Genomic DNA, 20,469 nt, shown 5'->3' on the forward strand with positions numbered 1-20,469 from the left:
GCGAACCCAGTCGGTGGGTCTATATCGGCTGCGAGGAAACGGGGGATGCATTTCCCCCCCATGCCCCGTGTCCGGTCGTTAAAGGGTCCCCCGTGTCGTTACGATTTCTATTTGCGTTCACCACCTTCGAAGCTTGGCTCGTAAACCCTGTTTACTCATCTCGCCGTAAGGGAAACTATGGCTACGACCCTGCGAGCCAATTCACAAGGAAGATTGGACGATGTCGAGCGGCGATATACCGAGGGAGGACTAGTTCATCCCTCGATTATTTTATGTCGCTCGCGAGCAAAGAATTGGGCGAAGGTACGTCGAACGGTCTAGGGTAACCAGTCGCGGAAGACCTTCGATTAATCCGGGATTGTTCTCAGCGGTCCTACCCTTCCCTCTCGGATATAATACCGGCAGGTCCTTCGTCGTTTCTCCGATAAATCTTCTCGCTTCGATTGCCGGTCCGACATCCGAGGAAATAGGAGTGGATATACGACCGGCACGCAAAGTTCGCTCCCAAGCCCCAGAAGCAGCACGGCCGAACCCGAAGTGCAGCAGGAAGTACGAGCTAACGAGCACTTCGTCAACTTCTCCCAAGACCCGACCTACGTCGAGAACTGCCTCGTGGATCGAGGAGGATGGGACGGAGAGACAATGCCGACGTGCTCGACACCGTCCACTAACGAATGAAATTTTTCGCCACGTAGCGAGAATCTCAGCTTTCTCGGCTTCTTCCTTCCTGGAGAGATTCACTCTTACGTGGAATCTCGACTGGGGTCATTTTGGAAATCGGGCGACTACACGTTCTATACTCGGAAGAAACGAAAATCCTGTGATAGGCCCGGTACACTCGGAGAATTGGATTTGCGAAGGATAAAAAAAAAGGAGAAAAAAAAAAGAAACGCTGCGGACAGGATTCGAACCTGTGCGGGCAAAGCCCATTGGATTTCGAGTCCAACTCCTTAACCACTCGGACACCGCAGCTGCTGTTTCTCCGGGTCTGTACAAAAGTATTTCCGCTCCTCGTCAGTGTCATTTCTGATAATATATGATCCGATGACTTTTATCACTTTCAACGAAATTGTTAATAACGAAGCCAGGACCTAGTGCGTTTACGCAAGCGGTCGCCAACGTTGCGAATGATTTAAAATGGGAATTCACGAGATTCTCGAAGATCGTACCTTAGTGAAACGGTCAGCGAGGGTGATTGGAAGGATTGCGAAGGTAATTACTAAAAATGTAGTTGTCATTAGCAACCGCGGTTGCTAAGACGATGCACTCCGCGCCATCTGTGGAGGGGCATTTGATCTATCTCGACCGCGTTACCCCTGGACGCTGGGGAACCTACGTTATCGACGACGCGTAATAAATTCATTAACTCGTAACGTAATCTCGAAAAGCAGAATCGGGTCAAGAGATGAGAATTTCATGAGGCATAATTAAAAGAAAAGAATAATACGTTCGAATGTTCGCGACCGCTCTAGAGGGGAGGACCGAGGAAGTGCAGAACGGAGATTTATACGCGTGCCCGTCCGCGCGTGTCAGCCGAAATGCAAAAGCGATTGCAAAAGAAGCCGTGAAAGAAAGTAGCGGCTTGCTAAACGCATGCGAAAGGGGAACTCCGATATTGAATCGTAACCTACATACCGTGCGACGACATTGCCGGAGGCGATAAACGTACGCACATGCGACATACATTTGCAGGTACCTCGTAACTCGAGGATACGTCATTCCCTGAAAAGTGACGAAACGCGTGAAAATATTTTCCGGTCTTGGAAGTTCGCTCGCTTTCCAGAATTAATTTCCTTCGAAAGGGGAGAGATAGTCTCCTGGGCTCACCTGGGCAAAGCCTCGAAATTTCGGTTTTTGTCCTTTCCCTTTCGAGGACTTCGCTCTAAATGGCTTCTCGACTTTCAAAGGATTCCATTACCTGCCTCAAACAAGGACGATCGATGAAGCGACCTTTCCCAAGTTCGCGCGCCTTTCTTTTCGAAGGCCCGATCCCTTGATGCCAATAAAGCGGTTCATGGCGGGCTTTATGAGACTTCTGAGAAACTCCGCGTATACGGAGTTTACGAGTCAGGAGGAGCTCGACTTAGAATATACCTACAATTCATAGGAGACGCTATCGCAAGAGGAGTATAGCTTCCTATCGGTTTCTCGGTGTTTACCGTCCATACTAATACGGCTACACTCCATTGTCCGTAACTGCCAACTCGGGACGAACGAACGATTTTTTTATCCCGAGCTGACCCCCTCGAACTCTAGATCGTTAGGAATCATTAGAAACGTCCGATTGGTCACCCCGAATTTCGGGAGTCGATACAAATCGATCTACAGTAAGCGAGCGTGAAGAGCGCACTTTCGCGCGCGTCCATTGGACGCCGGAACCAATGCGACGGCGGCAGGTACACCAGGAAAGTGCTCGTCGAACTTTGCGCCCTTGCCTCGCATTTTTCTACGCGACGTGTCGTAGAAATATTCCTACAAAAACATATTTTATTATCGGAGCTCTCCATCGATGCGGCGGATCTCGGCGATTCTCGAACCTCGGGCTCGATGTCAACGGATATGCGGAAGACCCTCTCATTGGTCGACGTGATCGCGCCCCCCACCACAGCGCCCCTCGCGGCGCGGCCCTGAAGTCGAGGTGCTGGCGCGGCTCACCTGTTGGCTTCCTCAGTACCGGCTGGGATCTCGAGCGAGCGAGTTCTTGGCGTCCGGTCCCGCGGTTGGAAGTGTACTTCGGATTTTCGGATCGCGTGGTCCCGTTTATCAAGGATTCGGCAGGTGTCGAGGAACGAGGGGTCCAGGCGTGATCCGTGGCAGCGGCGCACCTTCCTGGATTGTATGTAAATTGAAAGTAATCTCGGTTCCACTTTCCGGAACCTCTCTAGATCGTACGGTTCCGCGGTTCCCAGGGCTCGGGCGATTCTCACGATCCTCGTGGTCCTCCTTCCCAGAGACCGCGGCGTCGGTGTCGGCCCGGCGCAGGTGGCGTCGCCGTGCAGTTGGCAGCACAGTTGGCGGCGCAGTTGGTAAGGAAGCCGTGCGTTCCCAAGATTAACCCTGCACGCGAGTCCTTCGAGTGGATTTCCATGCGAAATTACCCGCCTCACCTGTGGATCGGTTTGCGGTCGGCTCTCGGTCAGGGTTTTCGAGACGCTCGATCTCCTCGAATCACGCTAAACGTACGGTATTAAAATCCATGACTAGCCTTTTCACTTTTCGAATGAAAATAGAGCCGTTTCTATTTTAATTCGCGAGAGGTGTCGCGCCGAGCACGCGGAAGCGCGCGCCGGGGCGTTAGGTGCGTAAACCGCTCTTACGCCGGACCGACCTGACCCTATGATTAGAATGACTATTTTCTCATTGGGCCCGAGTTCTCGGAATGACTCCAACCCAGTGGTGGGAAAAGTACTCCTGAAATAGATTCACTGGGAAATTAATGTAAATCTTTCCGTATCTAAATTAACGCCACTGGACGTTTCACGGTATAGCGGGACCAGTTCTTTCGGGGGCATCGAATTCCGCCGAATCGCATATATATACGTCTATACGTATATCCGGCATCGAATTCTGCTGAATTGTGTATATACGTATATTCCGCATAGAATTCCGCCGAATCGCGTATATATACCTGTATACGTATATCCGGCATCGCATTTCGCGACACCCCGAGAGTCTCGAAACCCTGTTAAACGACCCGCCATGAGCCTGCGGTTCGCATTCCATTCCCAGCCGAGATTATCGCCGCATCGTGACCCGACTTCCGTGCTCGTGCACGCGAGGTGACCACCGAGGGCCTCTCCCCCGACTTTGCGTCGAAAAAGAATAGAAACGCTCCTTCAAGGGGCAACTCGACTCGCGAGGTGACGCTCGACAATGGCGAAACCGCGAAAATGGCGATTACGGTCGCAAGGGCTGTCGAGGGCCTTTATTCGAGCGTTTCGTTCGACGAGTCGTTAGGGGAGAAAGCAAAGAGAAAGAGAGGAAGCGCGGGCCTTGGCCTCGACATAATCTCGCGACCTTTTGCCCACCATCGTGTCACGAGGCCGAGGTTTGCATTCCACTCCCAGGGCGTCGAGATTAGCGTCGCGTCTTCTTGCGAAAATGTGTAAATATCCGCGACATTGTGTATTTACCCTATTAGTGGATTTTTACGCAAGTTAGATGTATCGTTACATTGTAGTTCTCTTAAACTTAGCTTTAGGGCAGAATGCGATGTTACAAAGAGAGGGTAATTTTCCTGCAATTTATTGTGACATTGAAATAATCAGCGATTGAGTACGTAAATTGTACATAGGTATTTTTATCGGTGTGGAGTCTATTCGCCGATCGATCTGGATCCCGAGTCGCTATTTGACGGGATTGAGGTAGGTCGGAAGAACGTCAACACGAGTCCAAGGTCTCAGGCGATCCCTTGCCGCGTATTCTGCTCTCTCGGATTTCTTTGTTTTCCATCTTGCGACTCGAGATCGGGGAAAAAATACAAAGTATCCACGGGAGGAATTTCAAGTTTCTTCGAGTTCCGTCCGTAGATAGGAATCCCGAAGACGGCGACTTTAGGCCGTCGACGGGCCTCGGTCCCCCTTTACCCCCGGCTGACTTCTGCAACCATCAATTGGATCTTCTTATGGTGCAAGTCGGAGGCGAGGACTTTAAAGGCCACTCGAGACTCGAGTCGTGATTCAGCCCGTTTGCGGCCGGAACGACGAGCGAATTGGAATGGCCCCATGGACAATCGGTGCATTCTTGCAATTAGGTCCTTTTATCCCGGCCTCGTGATTCACCCTGCACGAGTCGCGATGAAAGACTTTCAGACCGGGCCAGGGTTCCCTCGGGGTCTCCTTTCAGCCATTTCTTTTCACGTGGAGGAAGAGGGGCCAATCGTTCCCGTTTAGCTCGGTACCTTTAAACGTCGAATTAGCGTAATCGGTTGGTTTAAAGAGCGGGTGCCATCGCCAGGTAAATCGTTTCTCGATCGGCAGCCGTGCAACATCCAAGCCCGATTCTCCGCGGTCGCGATAGACGTCGACCTTGCCCTACGTCCCGCGGTAATTCCCATGCCGGTAATAATCCTTAATTCAAACGGAATCGTCCTTGCGAGAGCCTAGCCATTTATAAGAGATATCGCCTCCCGGTTGGTCCCGATAATCGGGCTCCTTGGAGCAGGAAAATCCCCGACCCGGTGGGCACGCAATCAGGGAATTTAATTTTCAATCGGGGGTCGCGTGCAGCGACTCAGGATTTATCTCAAAGTCAGTTGTTTAGGGTTCCTCGGGACTGGCGAGTCTTTTTGGTCGGCTCGGAAAATTTAGTTTCGCTCGCGATCGGCTTTAGCGCGCTTTGTCGCCCGAGCCGCGGCTCGGTCTAGTGGATGCATGGATTCGTTGACCCTAATTGCGGATGCCGGTACAGTCGGCGGTAAGGAAAATGTCGCGCGGCTCGATCGTGCCTTCTAATCGGCCCACTCGGCGCGCCGGGCTCGGAATGCGCCGCGAAACCGATAACGGACTGTCCAGGTCGAGCGGTCCTCTCGCTCGGCCTCGCGGGACCGCGCCTAGCTCCGTCCTCCTCTCGCCCTCCCTCGCCGAATCGGTCCGGTCGCCTCTTTTTCCCGGACGGACCGGCACCTACCCGAGGAACGGCATTGCCTGCGAGACTCGGGAACCGGGTCCGTTAACCGAGGACGATATCACCGATGACTCGCGATTTGAATTTCCCGGGGAGGGCGGCCCCCGGAAGTCGGACCGGTCGCGAGCCTCGCGGGGGGTCGGCCATGCCGAGAAAAAACCCCACTCGAGTCGAGCGGTTTTCAATGTTTCCCTGTTACTCTCCGGAGGAGTCCGACGCGGTTGAAAAGTTCAACCGAGGGTTAGCCATTCCCCAGGAGAGGGGAATAAGTCATCGGGTGGTCGATGGTATCGGTGTCCCGCCTCCTGTGGGAAAACCCGAAGCATGAGGGACCGCCGAGACCGCGGATCGCTTAGGAACTTTCACCGGCATGCTAATGTCCATTTTTCGATCCGACCTTTTTTGCGAAGGCCTCCGATCGGCGACTCCTCGAGAGCGTGCCTCCGCAAGGACCGACCACTTCGGGCGGGGAGGGACGACGGAGGGGCCAATTATCCGGCCGTGTCGGTAATAGGCTCCTATATGGCGCGCGAACGTCCACCGGTGGCCGAGTATTGCGATACCCGTAAAAATAAATCGCGGCCGGTGCGCTCGCACCGATATGGTAACATTCTGCGCGGGTCAATGCCTACTGGTTTTGTTTCACATGGGACGGCGCCGACCGTGGCGCCTCTCGCGGCGAAATCGGACCCTCGAGGGATCGAGTCGTGAGGGAAATCCTGGAAATCCCGTCGCCTCCCCTTTTCCCTCGAGGACAACCCGGCGTACCTCGGGAGGTAGAATGGGAACGGGAATTCGAATCTCACAAATATCGGTTTCCCCGTAGGGAGCGGATCGGCGAAATCGAAGCCCCGAGCCGGTAGTTCGGATTTTTTCCGCGGCGCGACCTCCGCGCGCTCGCCGGCCAGCGCCGTGACACGAGTCGCGGTCGCCCGGTTCCTGCGAGGGGCATTCTTTTCGCCTTTCTCGCGTCTCTGGGAATGAAAGTCGACTCCCCGATGCCGTAACCCATCCTGGATCGAACTGTCCCGCTTGTTTACTCTCCTTGAAACGGACGTATCGCGTTGCCGAGGGAAAAAAGGGGAAAAAAAACAAGAGGTGTCGCAACGGCGCGGCGGCGAACTTCAAAACGCCCTCGACTCGGCTGCGACTTATGAACCTCGGCTTTAGGAGGGAAAGAACGCGTCGTATCGCGGTTAGGATTTTCTTCGGTCTTTTTTAACTATTGATTCTCAAATTCCAGGGATTAGCGGAATCTTCTCCTCATCGGCCAAGCGGGAAATGAGTAGAAGGAAAATCAGCGAACGACGATGCGCGTGAACGGGTACCGCCCCCAGACCTCCGCTCAAGAAATGGGTAAGTGCTTTTGCGACGATTACTCGAATTAAGCGATTAAGCCCTTCTCGCGCCATCGGAATATACTTTTAAAGGGGCGTTATGGCGCCGGGATATATGGACCAGGTGTCGAGTCATTAACCTCGATTATCTCCGATCCTCCGCTCTGGAACGGTTTCCTCGCGGGCGTGGGACGCGGGTATTGTCCTCGCCGTGGCGTTCTGCGATTACGATAAAATTGTCATCGCGCGAGGTTTGGTCACTAATTCTAGCGGGGGTGCCGATGGGAGAGGACGGTGTCGCAGCTCCTGGTTAATTGTCCGGTGGGCGAGCATACAACTTGTGTACCGGCGAAGGTGCTACGCCCCGGGTATAGCAGTTTTACGACGGTGACATTGAACCTTAAGACCGTCGCCTGGTATTCCGCGCAAGGCAGGGAACATAATTGCAGGGAATAAGGAGACGCGATTGCGCCTGGGTTGCGACTTAACCGTGGAGTCGTTATTCCCCTATAAACGGTGAGAGGGAACATCGATTTCGAGCCGCCGCTGGTCGCTTTGACATATGTGCTCATAATTATGAAAGTGGTCTAAGTCAAAATTAAAAAAAAAAAAAAATGAGTTTATCAGTTATTTCACGCCATATTATTTCAAACGAAATTAATTCAATGTAATAAAAACAAAAAATATATGACTTAGACCACTTTCATAATTATGGGCACATATCTATTCTCATTTTTAAATAAACATATAATTTAGTTTAGCTAGTAGCTCGAACCCCCGAGTTGAGAATTGGTCGAAGGATTCTATTGTTTCGGCCGGACTTAAGGACGAGCATTTTTTCCCGAACGGGGTACAAGTACGCGCGGAATAATGCCGCCGTACACTCTGGCGGTCATTATGTAAGCCATTCAAGGTGGTACGGTGACGTTACCGAGGTGCGCCAATCTCATCCTGTCCTTTCATTAATATTAATTGCTCCCGGCGTTGCTGGTCATTTAACGGTTCGCCGACGTTTTGCAAAATTCCAGCAACGTGGTCATCTTCCCTCGTGACTACGCGTCGTCAACCGGTCTGAAAATATTCGATCGCGATTGTCGTAGTGGAGCGCCGATCGGTGTATATTCATAAACGCTCAGGAGAGGAGAGTCCTTGGAACGAGGACCCTCGGAGTGGACGTCGCGACGTAAGGAAGACGGTCACGGGCCATTCGGTAACCCAAGCGTCCTCGCCCACGAATTTATGGTAACGAGACGTGTGCCTCTGGTTATTCCTTTTCGACCCGGGATGAGACCATCCCACTTGCGTGCATCGGTCCGGACTAATGGCGCTATTAGGAACCACGTAATGCCGATTGGGCAACACCCATATCTGACTACGCCTACGAGATATGTCCTAGGATCTCGGTCGCCTTTTCTAGGGTAACCTCGGGCGCCGATTTTTCCCGCGAGAAATAACGAGACGGCTAGAAATCGCGACAATTAAGGTGTGCGATTGTGCGTGTTTGTAGCTTCGGCGCCGAAGAGGTGTCCCATTAAGAGGGGGCCTTTGCGCAACTGGATGTGCAGTAAGGACCTGTACAAGCGATTGCTTAAAGGTACGTGCAGGTGAAACTTGGCGAATCTTTGTAGATAGATTTGTAGAAACTCGTAGAGCTCCAGTTTACACCCCTGCACTCATTCGATAGTACCAAACCTTCGAGTCGCCTTGCACCGAGCCTCTCTCGAGTTATCGGTGCCTCGGCGACGTCGCAATCAGCGATTCACCTTGGCTATCGATTTTCGATAGGCGCACAAAGGGAAGGGTTGCCTATCCGTCTTTGAGCGTACGTTAACCCCCGGACCATTCAAAGCGACACGGTTGGCATGCAACAAAGCTTCGAACCCGCCGGCGGAAAAAATCAAGGGAGGGTGACCGATGGCGGGGAAAGAGGGGGCGGGAGGGGAAAAAAAAATTTACGATGAATCAAGCGCGTAGGAACAAAGCAGGCCGAGATCTTTGCGCGGTTACGCTCGGCGGTTGCGCATTCCACCGTGAATTCTTTGCCCCCTTCGGGGAGGTCTTTTCAACTTTGGGAAGGGCTCAAGGACCGAGTCGATCACTTTTTCAGGTTTTACCAATTTTTTTGCCTGTTTCGAGCACATGGAGGTTCGTGAAAAAAAAAAAATTGAAGCCCGAGGAGATCGATAAGACCCCTCGAGGGATCGCGAAAGGGTGCCTCGAGTTAACGAGGAAATCGGGATATTCGCTCTACGGGGCTGTCCTTGAGGGCCCGATCGCTTTCTGTTATCGAGGCGGATATGAGATCCATCCGTATATACCTCGGCAATAATGGAAATGGAAGGCCAATCGTGCGTGACTCGGTTGCGGGAGTTTCGACGAGAGATCGATCCGCCCCGCTCGAAGGAACTCCGGGACCGCGATCGATGCCGACGTGGTCGGTCCTCCACCCGGTCGACGTCTCGAGGGGAAAGTCGCGATTCCGCATAAATCGCTTTCTAAAATCGGGATTTGCGGCAACGCTCCGTTTTTCCTGCCGAATCGAGATCGAAAGTCCCCCTTGTTAACCTTCGCGGCGGCATGAAGTGCGGTTAATCGGGAGAAATGTTAAGACGATCGAGCCAAAAATTCGTCCCAGTGTCCTAGTGTCCCACCGCCCGGTAAGAATTTCAATGGGATCGATGATATCATCAGGAAGTAAAAAAATGACCGTGTCGGTTTCCGGGATCCTCTCTCTCTCTTCCGTTATCTCCGGGCAGATAATCGGCGCGTCCGAGGGGGCCGCGCGGCAAGTTTCATCTGGATCATCTGAAGCATCTGAAGCATCTAGCGCGTATTGATCGCGGCCGAGCGCAGCTGGAGTCGGTTCTAACAGTATCGTTAGGGCGGCCGAGGGGAGAACACACGTGCCGCCGACCGGTCGAGCCATCTCCGCGGAAACTGGACCTCTCCGGGCCGTCGTGCGCGTTCGCAAAGGGGATATCTCCCCTGCACGTCCGATCGACCGCGGCTTTTCCGCCTTCCGGCTGAGAGAAGTCCGCAAAAGTGCCGACCGATAACCCGGTGCAGCCGATTAGCGTCGTTTAGAAACCGATCGGGAGATGCGTAGCGTCCCTCGCGGGCGTCGAGCGTAGAGACGCTCGAGGACGCGCGGATTCGACTCCACGTGGGGATTGCCTTCGATTTGTCTTTCTTGTACGGTATGAGAGGATCCCTCGAGGAAGGCTCCCGGGGAGTCCCCCTTTCGCGTGAGATTTCACCGACGAGGTGCGCCTGGCGTCCTGGCACGTGTGCTCGACCACGAGGTCGCTCGACCCCCCATGGAGGATGTTTAGGATTTTCGATCTTTTACTTTTTTGGATTTCCTGGGGGGGATCGTTATCTCGGCACCGTAGAGTAGAGATGTGCGGAATCGAGACGTCCGCCCTGCCACGTGGTGGTCGATGGCCCGGCTCGAGTTGAAGGTGCCGAAGGGGGAACGGACTTTTCGGGACTCCCTGGAAGGAAAAGCTACCCACACCCGGAGGGTTTTCGAGGATATCCTTGTTCTCGGCTACGGTTGCGACCCAAAATATATTTCCAGCTGGTGTACAGGGCGTTACATAAGCCCGCGTCAAAAGGCGCGCGCGAGTCGCTCGCCGCGGCGACTCCTCTCTCAGTGCTCGCACGCCACTCGAGCCGAGCACCTCGTTCGCGGTTCTTTTCCCCCGGCGAATTTCCCGACTTTCGAATTTTTCCCTGGCGGGTCTAATAATAACCGCGAAGGACGCGGCCACGCGCGATTTCGCCCGGTACCGGCGCATCGGAAGATCAGTGTCAGAGTAGCCGCGTTTCGCGTGGGGTCTCCTCCGCTTCCTCTCCGGTCCGGAACGGTCGCGCTCTCGAGCCTGGTTTTGCGAAGGGAACGATATTAAAAATTTTCTCAGGAAAATCACTACCTCCTTTAACCACTTTTGGCAAAAAATTCCCCGTCGTCAGCCTTCGAGAGGACGCGTTTTTCGAGGCGTTTCAAAACTAAGGAGAAGAGAGAGAGGGGGGCAGAAGTCGGCTTGTTTATCCGCGTCACGTGACGGCGACGAAGACGCCCTCCGATGGCCGCGAAACTCGTCGCCGGCGATAAACCGCGTAGTGCGGATTCGTTCCCCGCGTGAGAAAGGATCAACGATATCGGGAGATTGCGGGGCAATTAAGGGAGATTAATTCCGGGACCAGGGGATGGCGGCGGGCGTGCTCCCGCCTCTGTTTGCGACCGGTAATCGGCACGATTGAATAATTTATTAATACTCCGGGGTCATCGCGGGAGGTTAATCGCAATGTCCACGCCAGACACGATGGACACCATTAACGAAGCGGAGCAAGCGTGGCGTGAGTATCGTGAGTCGGCGGGACGTGCATGAGAACTTTTTTTTTTTCTTTTCTCTTTTTGTTTAAAAACCCATGTAAAGTAGACTGCCATGATGTCCCCTCGACTGTGGGTGGAGTCGTGAATAAAACCGCGAGACGTATGTAGATTATTGGGGACATCGCCAAACTCCCTACGTCTCTCTACGAATTTTTTTTTCCCACCTGCCATCACTTCGGCTCTACTGGGAAGGTTCTTCCCTTCGAGTTAGTTTATCGAGCGAGGGTTTGGGATTTTTTTTTCAAAGGAGATACAGGGTTTGATGATTTTTTAAGGGGTCCACAACTCTCTCAGCCCGTTTTCGGGATGCTCTGACCCGCGTTCTCCATATGTCACCCTGCACTACTCACCAAGAACCCTTGACACTTGATAAGAGCGACCGATAACTATCCAATCAGAATTTCAACGAGAACCGTCGAGTACTCGAATATTGAGTATTCCGCGGCGAATCGATCGTGGTTAATTTTTTTTTATTTTTTTTTTTTTTCTTTACACCGGCTTGCCCTGGATTTTTTGTGCGGGTGGAGTAGAGTCGGAGAGGCAAAGAGGGAGAGAGTACTAATTGGAGACGTTGGTTTCGCAGATGAGATGCTGGAGTGCGAGACCGGCTCGCTGCTGGGGCGAGTCGCCGACCTGGAGAGGCAGTCCCTGGCGCAGAGGGACGAGATCGTTTGTCTTCGGGCCACACTGGCCGACGCTCTCAGGCGGATCGCCCAGCTAGAGGGCCGCGAGAAAAGGGAGGACGAGAGGAACGAGAGGAGGACCGAGAGAGCGGCCTCGTCGCCCATGAGGAATGGTCACGTACAGCTCAGAAGTAAGTCCCGAGGCATTCTCGCCGATGGCCGATTTACTCGAGGATCTACGATCCTTTTCCGTTCCGCGGACGGATAGGGGGGGCATTTAATTTTCTACTCTGAGTTTTCCACCCCGTTGACGCGCGCTCGAGGTGAGGAGAGGCGCCCTCGAGTTGGCGGGTAACACCTCGGGGAGAGATATCGCGAGTCGACTTATCGCTCCACCGGGTGCACGAGGAGGAAGCCTCGCCAACGCCGATGCCAGGTCGAGCCCGTTTGAACCGAAGGTTAAGAGGTTAAAGACTGGCTCGGGGGGTTCGCACGCGATGGGGTTAAGGACGCGTTCCCTTTTCCTCGGGCAAGATCCATCGCCCGGGAAGAAGGACCACGAGGAGGGAGGTCGAGATCGAGGACGGATTCGCGCACGGGGAGTTATTCCCGAATTTATTTATCGCCTTCGTTATTCCCGGACGGGAAGATGCGCCTCCGGATCCCGCCTTTTAAACGGTTCCTGCTCGCGTTAAACGGCTCTACGGAGCCGGGCCATGGAACTAATTAAGGTCGGATAAATCGATCGCGTTACGGATGAATAATGGCGCCGCGGGCTCGTTATTCCCGAATCGATACGGCGATAATAATTCTTGATAAGGGATCTGGAAAACCCGAGATCCCGACGGCATCCCGAATGGAGAATTTGCATAATGGACGTAAATTCAGGGATTATTCTCTTTTCTCCGGGAGCCGCGTTACGGGGGCTCCTCCGGTGGAGGTGGACGGTCGCGCGGGTAATTTTAACACGGGGGCAGGCTACGAGGATGAATATAAATCCAGGAATAATAAAATGACGATCGGTTGCCCTGGACCTTTATGTGCGGACACCTGGATTCGGTTTGCAGACCCACAAAGCCCCGGATCGCAGAAGGACCTGCGTCTGCGGCAGACGGGGACCACCGGCTTCAGGAATTCCTCCGCCGGATCTACCCAGGACGTTAGAGATGCGAATTCCAGTCCCAGGAGGCCGATAAGTTATACTCCACCCTCTCAACTACCTCAGAGATCCGTCGATCGGTATGTATATACATTATTCACCGATAGTCTCGAGGGTCTACCTCGACCGATCTAAATTTAACCAAAGGGATAAAATAACGTAGACGTCGTTGATATCTTTCAGAAGATCGGTCCACTACCAGTCGACGGGTTCCCTGCACTCGGACAGCCCTAGCAGCAGCAGCGTCTCCCCGGTACCGTCCCCCAGTCCCAGGGCGACGCCACTACCCGTCACGAGGTGACGATCAGTCTTTACGTATCTTACGGATTTTCGGGGACGCAACCTTTCCGCAACGTGCTCGGTGCGACGAGATGCGACGATTGCGCGACATTCTTCGCGCCGTACAACCGCGACGACTGCGTGATAATCGACAATAAGAGTGATGTCACGGAATGACACAAAATCCTATCTAATCTCGCAACGGGCAACGGAGTGCGGCCAAGCGGAAGCGTTGCGTCCTTGCGTGGCTCGAGAACGTTAAGAAATGTTAATCGGCGGATCGAGAGGATTCGTCGAGACCGGGTTTGAAGGTTCTCCTATCGTCCCAGGTCACCGACCGCGAGGACCAACGGACCACCGCAGAGCAGTCTCCGCAGGGCGAAGAGATGGTCGTCCACCGGGGACTTCACGCATTCCCCGCAATCGGCCGGCGGTAACTCGCAATTGGTCGGCTCTAGGTAGGTCGGAGGATCGAGGCCCCGGAGACGACGTTTAAGAACACGCGCGAGATACATTGGTGTTCCTGGCTCCCTTTGCCGGAGATCCTGGACCTTGGTCCCTGCTTTCGAGCCAGACGTAGTCCTCGTACCGAGGAAGCTCATCGACCACCTGTCCGTTCCTTTCCGCCAACCCATCTCGCCGGTCCCCGAAGAGCACCTCGTTCTTCCCCATCCCCGGTTCCTACCTTCCTCCTTCTCCTCTGCTCACCTTAGACTCGATGCTTCTTGTTGCGCTTGATCGATCGTGCCAGGATCACGCACTCCTCGCCGCCGCGTCCTCGGACAAAGGAAACTGCAGCCGGATGCAGACATTCTCGTCCAATCGGCTGGACACGGTGCCGGATGACGGCGATTCGTCGCGGAAACGCTCAATCGTCGTCGTCGGGGCGTCATTCGGACCCGGCGAGGTGGACGTCTTCCTGGCCCTCGAGTGTTTGATCGTTGTGTTTCTTTTCCCTTTTTTTTTTTTCTTCTGTTGATCTGCACCGCATGGTTTTCGTTTTGCATTCGTCTCATTCATTGTAGATTGTCGGCCTCCACCAAGTCCCTGTTCAACCTCTTCAAGCCTCAGGCGCTGAGCAACGTCAAACACGGGTAAATAATTCTTTTCTCTCCTTCTTGCGTCTCTCTTTCGCGTTTCTGCACCCGCACCGGTCGGTCCGTGACCGCTTTTTCTATGCACGTCATTCATTCGGCGCACGGCACGTTGTACAGCACCGCGTAGTCCCTCTTAGTGGTACCAGACCCGAAGATGGGTGTCGCCGAAATGATGAAGTGAGTCGGTTTAATTTTTTTTAATTTTTTCCGGCAATTGCCCCTGCGTATTTACAGTGTTTCTTGATAATAACCGTTCCGAGCTCGAGCCTGGGGTGGAAGGAATCGATGTCGGATTCCCTCGACAGGTTTGGAAGGTCGTTGCAGGTCTGGAGGCTTTACGGCCATTTTATATCGCATTCCTGGACATGCCGAGGGAAAGGTAAACTTGCCGGTGGGGATCGCAAAGCGAACCGAAGGTTCGTCGCCGGCCGCGACCTACGGTCCAACCTTCGACCTCGCATGCAAATCCCGAGCCAGCTATGCACCGGAGATTACCTGCGAACTCGAATGCCTCGTGCCCCGTCCGGGTTTGCTGGATACGGTGTCCGTAAACGGCACCGGTGATCTCGTGACCGTTCCGTTTCGCGTACCGATTTCCTTTTTTGCCGAAGTTACCCGACTTTACGGTTGTTTTATCTGCTCGGCTCCTGACGGTGCAACGACTAATTTTTCCCACGCGATCGGGAACGGCGAAACGCGAGGCTTGACTCCTTGATATGGTTTTCTTTTTCGTAATTGTAAAGGTATCGGATCTCGAGGGAGGCATTCGTAATTCGTATCGCGTAATGGGTCCTCCTTTAAGTGCCCTCGATATCGCGCCGCCGCGTTGAAATCGAAAACATCCACGGTCCCGCTCGGCGAGTGGCGGTCGCCTCGAAAGTGAAAGAGAGTCCTACGCAGAAAGCGAATCGCGCCCCATTCGTTGCGCAATTTAACTTAGGGCTTCCCGTTCGTTAAACGGCCGAGCGATGGTTATCGGAGCGCGCCGGAAACGGCGTGCGGGAAAATGTGCAAAGTGTCCGTGAACGTTTATCGGCCAGGCCGGTACACCGGCCGGGTGCTCCTTCGGGTATGCCCGTCCTTCGTCAGCTGGTTCCCACCGGAAGTGACGTCACGAGGGTATCCGAGACCCGAGATGACTCACTCGAAGGTGGCGGACGCCCTGGAAGAGAGAGAATCGTGGATTTTAAAATCGAGGAGACGCGAAACGCCGAGTTTAGGTGACGTCACGGAGAGAGAGAGGAGCCGTTATCGGAGGGAGAACGAGAGGGAGAGGGACGGGCTCTACCTGGCGAACGAGCGCAGGTTTCTCCTGTCTGGGGAAGAGCGAGGACGGAGGGAGCAGACGGGCACAATTGAAAAGGAGAGGAGGAGAGAGAAAAACAAAAATCGAAGCCGAGGAAAAAGCGGAGGTTGCGCAATTCGTTACGGCCGGAGGCACCGTCGAAGCTCGTAATTCCGTGACTCGGCCGCAGTCGTGCCGCGGCGAGACACCAGTTGCAACGCGGAGGGCAAGTGCAATGTACTTGCATGCTAACCGGGCGTCCGAGGGACCGGGTTAGGTCGGGGAATTATTTCCGAGAGGGACGGCAACCGCGGGCCCCCGTGTCGGGTCTCGGCGATAAATTCGCCCGAGTGGTTCTCCTCGGCTTTGGGCAATACCACTCTCCTCGGAACTCGGTACGGAGCAAGATGGCGCCCGGAAAGGTGCCGCGTCGCGTTTAATACTCTACGTGCATGCTTCCGAGATGAGCTTGACCTTCTTTTGCGCTACTTCGTCGGTGGTTTGATTTTTCGACGGTTCAGAATGAGCGCTTCTCGTTGCAGCACCAGAGACATGCAGTACAACGAGGAAGACGGCACCGTCCGCATGTACCTCCGCGGCAGGCCGGTCCTCCTCTACGCCCCGACCCCCGCCCTGGAGACCTACGATCTTCACAAAGTCAGCATCCCGCCCCATAGTAAGCTCAAGCTCGACTGGGTATACGGGTACAGAGGGCGAGACTGCAGGAGCAATCTCCATCTCCTGCCCACCGGCGAGATCGTCTACTTCGTGGCCGCCGTGGTCGTCCTCTACAACCTCGAGGAGCATTGCCAAAGACACTACCTCGGACACACGGACGACATCAAGAGGTAGGCCTGGACCGTGGAGAATGGATAATTATCCGCGTCTTCCCCTCGACGGAAATGCCGAGTCGCGGGGAAGATGCGATCTGGGTTGGCTCTTCCGATTTCTAAATGGGCCTTTCCCTGTTTCAGCATCGCCATACATCCAAATAAACTAGTGATAGCGACCGGTCAGGTTTCTGGGACGGATCGGCGGGATTCCATGGTGAGTCGGATCGAAGATTAGGATCGGTAGTTAGGTGAAACGAGATTTCCAACCCCCCGAGGGCGCTTCTTGCGGCTGGTAATTGGACCCTCTCGCGGCGAGAGCGCCCAGGATGCGCATCCTGTCCAATTAATGTGGCGGCAAGAAGTATTTAAAAATCGGCCGGTATCTTTCAATCAACCGGAGAAGCCGGAGCGAGATTTTGCTCCCTCGACCCTCCTCGTTCCTTGGACGGAAATAATTGAGGAATCGTTGCAGCCTCACATCCGCATCTGGAATTCCGTCAGCTTGACGACCTTGAGCGTGATCGGCACCGGCGAGTTCGACGGTTCGATTTGTTGCCTCTCGTTCTCCAAAGCCGACGGAGGGAACTTCCTCTGCGCCATCGACGAGACGGCGGATCATAATATCTCGATCTGGGACTGGCAGAAGGGCGACCGAGGCGTCAAAGTGACGGAAACTAAGGTAAGTACCGGCGACGCCAAAGAGCGGCGCGAATTTTGGGAACGTCCGGTTGGCGTCCTTCCCCGGCCGGAAGTGCCCGATTTAACGGAGGATGACGTCGATTGCAGTGCTCGGTGGATACGGTGGTCTGCGCGGAATGGCATCCGCTGGAACGAAACCAGATCGTGTCCTGCGGAAAGGGCCACGTGTCCTTCTGGTCCCTCGACAACGGCGGGATGCTCTACAAGCGAATGGGCATCTTCGAGAACCGGGACAAGCCGAGATACGTAACTTGCGTGGCCTTCAACCAAAACGGCGATGTGCTCACCGGCGACAGCAATGGGAACATCATTGTTTGGGCCAGAGGTACGAGCTTCTTATTATGCACGAGGTGTTGCGACTGCTGACGCGTGTACACCCAATCCTTCAGATAAAGAAATCGTATATTCATGGGATGCCATGGATTTAATCCGAACTTTTCGATTCGCTCCGTGTAGGCACCACTACGATCGCCAGACTGGTGAGGAACCTTCACGAGGGCTCCATCTTCTCGATTTGCGTGCTGAAGAATGGTAACGTCGTCACCGGTGGCGGCAAGGACGGCAGAATTCTGTATTTCGATTCGGGCCTTAACGCAACTGGAGAAGAAGCTCAGGTAAGATACCTCTAAGAGCAGAACAAAGATGTATACTAGATAAAAAAAGAAATGAGACGTAATAAAAATTCCATTGACCCGCTCGTAGATCGAAGATCATTTCGGAGGTATCAGGACGGTGTCCGAGGGCAGGGGATCCCAGCTGCTCGTTGGCACGACCAGAAATTGCATTCTGGTCGGAGATCTGGAGATGGGATTCAATCCAGCTATGTTAGGTCATGCCGAAGAAGTCTGGGGTCTGGCTGCGCATCCGACTTTGCCCCAGTTTGCGACTGCTGGGCACGACCGGCTCCTACAAATGTGGGACAGCCTCAGTCATACCGTCGTCTGGAGCAAGGACATTGGGGTAGGTCTCCTCGACTAGCATTGTCTACTGCAAATGATATAATTATTTATCAGGGAGGTTCGGATGCTTTATGATACCTTCATTTCACAGGAACAAGCGCAGAGCGTTTGCTTTTCTCCAGACGGAGCCATCATGGTGGTTGGATGCGTTTCGGGAAAATGGCTGGCGATAGACAGCGAGACTCGAGAACTTTACACCCATCATTCGGATGGTTCGGAGGCCCTCCAGGTGAGAAAACCTAATCCAGGGAAAGAATACCGAAGGAACTCTTGATCCATTTATGAGATAAATCAATGTCTTCTCGATAGGTGGTTAGATTCTCCCCGGATGGATCTCTGCTCGCGGTTGGCTCCAGAGACAATTACATATACATTTATCAAGTCAACGAGGATGCAACTAAGTACAGTCGCGTTGGCAGATGCATGGTAAGCAAAGAGCTAAGGCATTTCTATTACTTGTCTCGGATCTTTCCGGCGTGTGAGAACGGTGCCAACGGATAATCTCGATAAATCATTTTAATCTTCTCTCTCTCTCGGTTTCTAGCCAAAGAGGATACGAAGGCACGAAGTAAGACTCGTACATTCGATCAAGAGTCGGACACACTTTATTCCACATTATTCTCTTAAAACACGGTTAAATTATGCACGTGTTGTGGACTGTGCACCGTAGCGTAGAAACCACAGCACGAATATTATCCCCTGTTGACGTACCTCCTAGGATACGTATGCGGATCGTAAATAAAATGACAATGCATTTTTTCCTGGTTTCAGGGACATTCTAGCTTCATAACGCACTTGGACTGGTCCGTGGATGGTACATGCTTAAGAAGCAACAGTGGAGACTACGAGTTACTTTATTGTGAGTATTCATTCTCCCTTAGGTTGAATTGTTTTTCTTTAATTTTGTCTGGCGTTAATTTCTTTGTACAGGGAATCCTGGAGTGTGTCGACAGATTCCTCAGTCCTCGATGTTAAGAGACACCGACTGGGCGACGCATACATGTGTCATATCTTTCGAGACTATTGGCGTGTGGCCAGAGGGTGCTGATGGGACGGACATAAATAATTGCACCCGCAGCGGAGATGGCAAGCTTTTAGCCACCGGAGACGACTTTGGCAAAGTCAAGCTCTTCACGTACCCGGCTTGCCAGCCCAAGGTGCCAGATGACAACCTACTATGATTATCGTATATTGCATTTCTTTATTGCCTTGTTTTTTTACCCGACATATTTATTTCTCTTTCAGTCCTTGTTCCACGTCTACGGGGGACACTCGAGCCACGTAACGAACGTCTCCTTTCTTCAAGACGACACTCGACTCGTTTCCATCGGCGGAGGCGACACCAGCGTTCTCCAGTGGGTCGTCAACTAAGGGACGACTGCCTGGACTCAAAAGTGCACTTCAACAAAAATTTCCTTAATTGCTTTATAGCTCGAAAAGAAATGAGGAGGAATAAGGAGATACGGATGTAGTTCATAGCGTGGAGCTTGTAATGACTTCACGATCGGCGACCGAGTAGGAGCGTTTCCAGGAGGACTGTGCTCTCTTGCATTTAACGCTTTGAAAAAGATGCACTTATATGAAGATACGGCAATATTTTAACATGCCGAATGCACGCGACCGTTTCACAACACGTTCCTACTGTCTTTGATGGTTGTCAGTGTGCCAGACCTCCTGTCGAGGCGAGCTAAGGGCGAAATGAAGACGGTGCGAAGTCAGGATCAGCGAAATCGAGTGTTCATTTGCCGAAGACGATCCGTACCAAAATGCCGTCCATAGAAAGTAATCGACAGTAGTTAGGAGTTTCCGGTCGATCAAAGAACTTTGCGTTCCGTTGGCAAGAGATGTTCGCCTTCTGCCGGTATCCGTTACCGGCGATTCGACTTGCCGCACCTAGGTCATCATGGAAGCAGGTCGGTCTTTCGGGGTAACATTGTGTGTGTACATAAAAAAAAATGTAAAAGCGCGCGACTCTTTTTTTTTCCTTTCGTCGGAAAAGCGCATCTTTTTGTTTTCTCTTGGTACGAATGATTTACCAAAGTGTGGCAGGAGCAATCGTGTTACTTTTACCCTTCCTTTCATCCGTGTAAGATACATATATTTTATTTATGTCATACAAGATGTATTCGTGTAACTTTTCGACCAATAAACGGTCATGAAGACTAGTTTTAAAG

The 20,469-nt window shown here is 53.1% G+C and overlaps 1 protein-coding gene and 1 non-coding gene across 7 annotated transcripts; one reads left to right on the plus strand and one right to left on the minus strand.

Moving 5' to 3' along the window:
* Nucleotides 1–890: 890 nt before the first annotated feature.
* Trnas-cga lies at nucleotides 891–972 on the minus strand. The gene has a single exon. It is a non-coding gene; the product is annotated as a tRNA-Ser (tRNA).
* A 1,712-nt stretch (nucleotides 973–2,684) lies between these two features.
* LOC105702127 (echinoderm microtubule-associated protein-like 2) lies at nucleotides 2,685–20,460 on the plus strand. 6 transcript variants are annotated; one of them, XM_012429446.1, is made up of 19 exons: nucleotides 2,685–2,836; nucleotides 2,910–3,026; nucleotides 6,869–6,981; nucleotides 11,945–12,175; nucleotides 13,052–13,223; nucleotides 13,327–13,440; nucleotides 13,752–13,880; nucleotides 14,448–14,516; nucleotides 16,347–16,652; nucleotides 16,779–16,851; nucleotides 17,110–17,316; nucleotides 17,424–17,661; nucleotides 17,793–17,950; nucleotides 18,039–18,296; nucleotides 18,387–18,524; nucleotides 18,605–18,721; nucleotides 19,067–19,154; nucleotides 19,226–19,452; nucleotides 19,541–20,460. In XM_012429446.1, exons 3-19 carry the CDS (start codon nucleotides 6,936–6,938, stop codon nucleotides 19,664–19,666), a joined length of 2,697 nt encoding a protein of 898 aa, XP_012284869.1. In that variant the 5' UTR covers nucleotides 2,685–2,836; nucleotides 2,910–3,026; nucleotides 6,869–6,935; the 3' UTR covers nucleotides 19,667–20,460. The 6 variants fall into 6 exon arrangements, with proteins under 6 accessions (XP_012284869.1, XP_012284871.1, XP_012284870.1 ...); XM_012429448.1 differs by having other exon boundaries at nucleotides 2,952–3,026; XM_012429447.1 differs by lacking the exon at nucleotides 2,910–3,026.
* The last annotated feature ends 9 nt before the right edge of the window (nucleotides 20,461–20,469 follow it).

Source organism: Orussus abietinus, unplaced genomic scaffold (assembly GCF_000612105.2).
Source record: "Orussus abietinus isolate OABI.00-Male unplaced genomic scaffold, Oabi_2.0 scaffold22, whole genome shotgun sequence".
Classification (NCBI taxonomy): Eukaryota; Metazoa; Arthropoda; class Insecta; order Hymenoptera; family Orussidae; genus Orussus; species Orussus abietinus.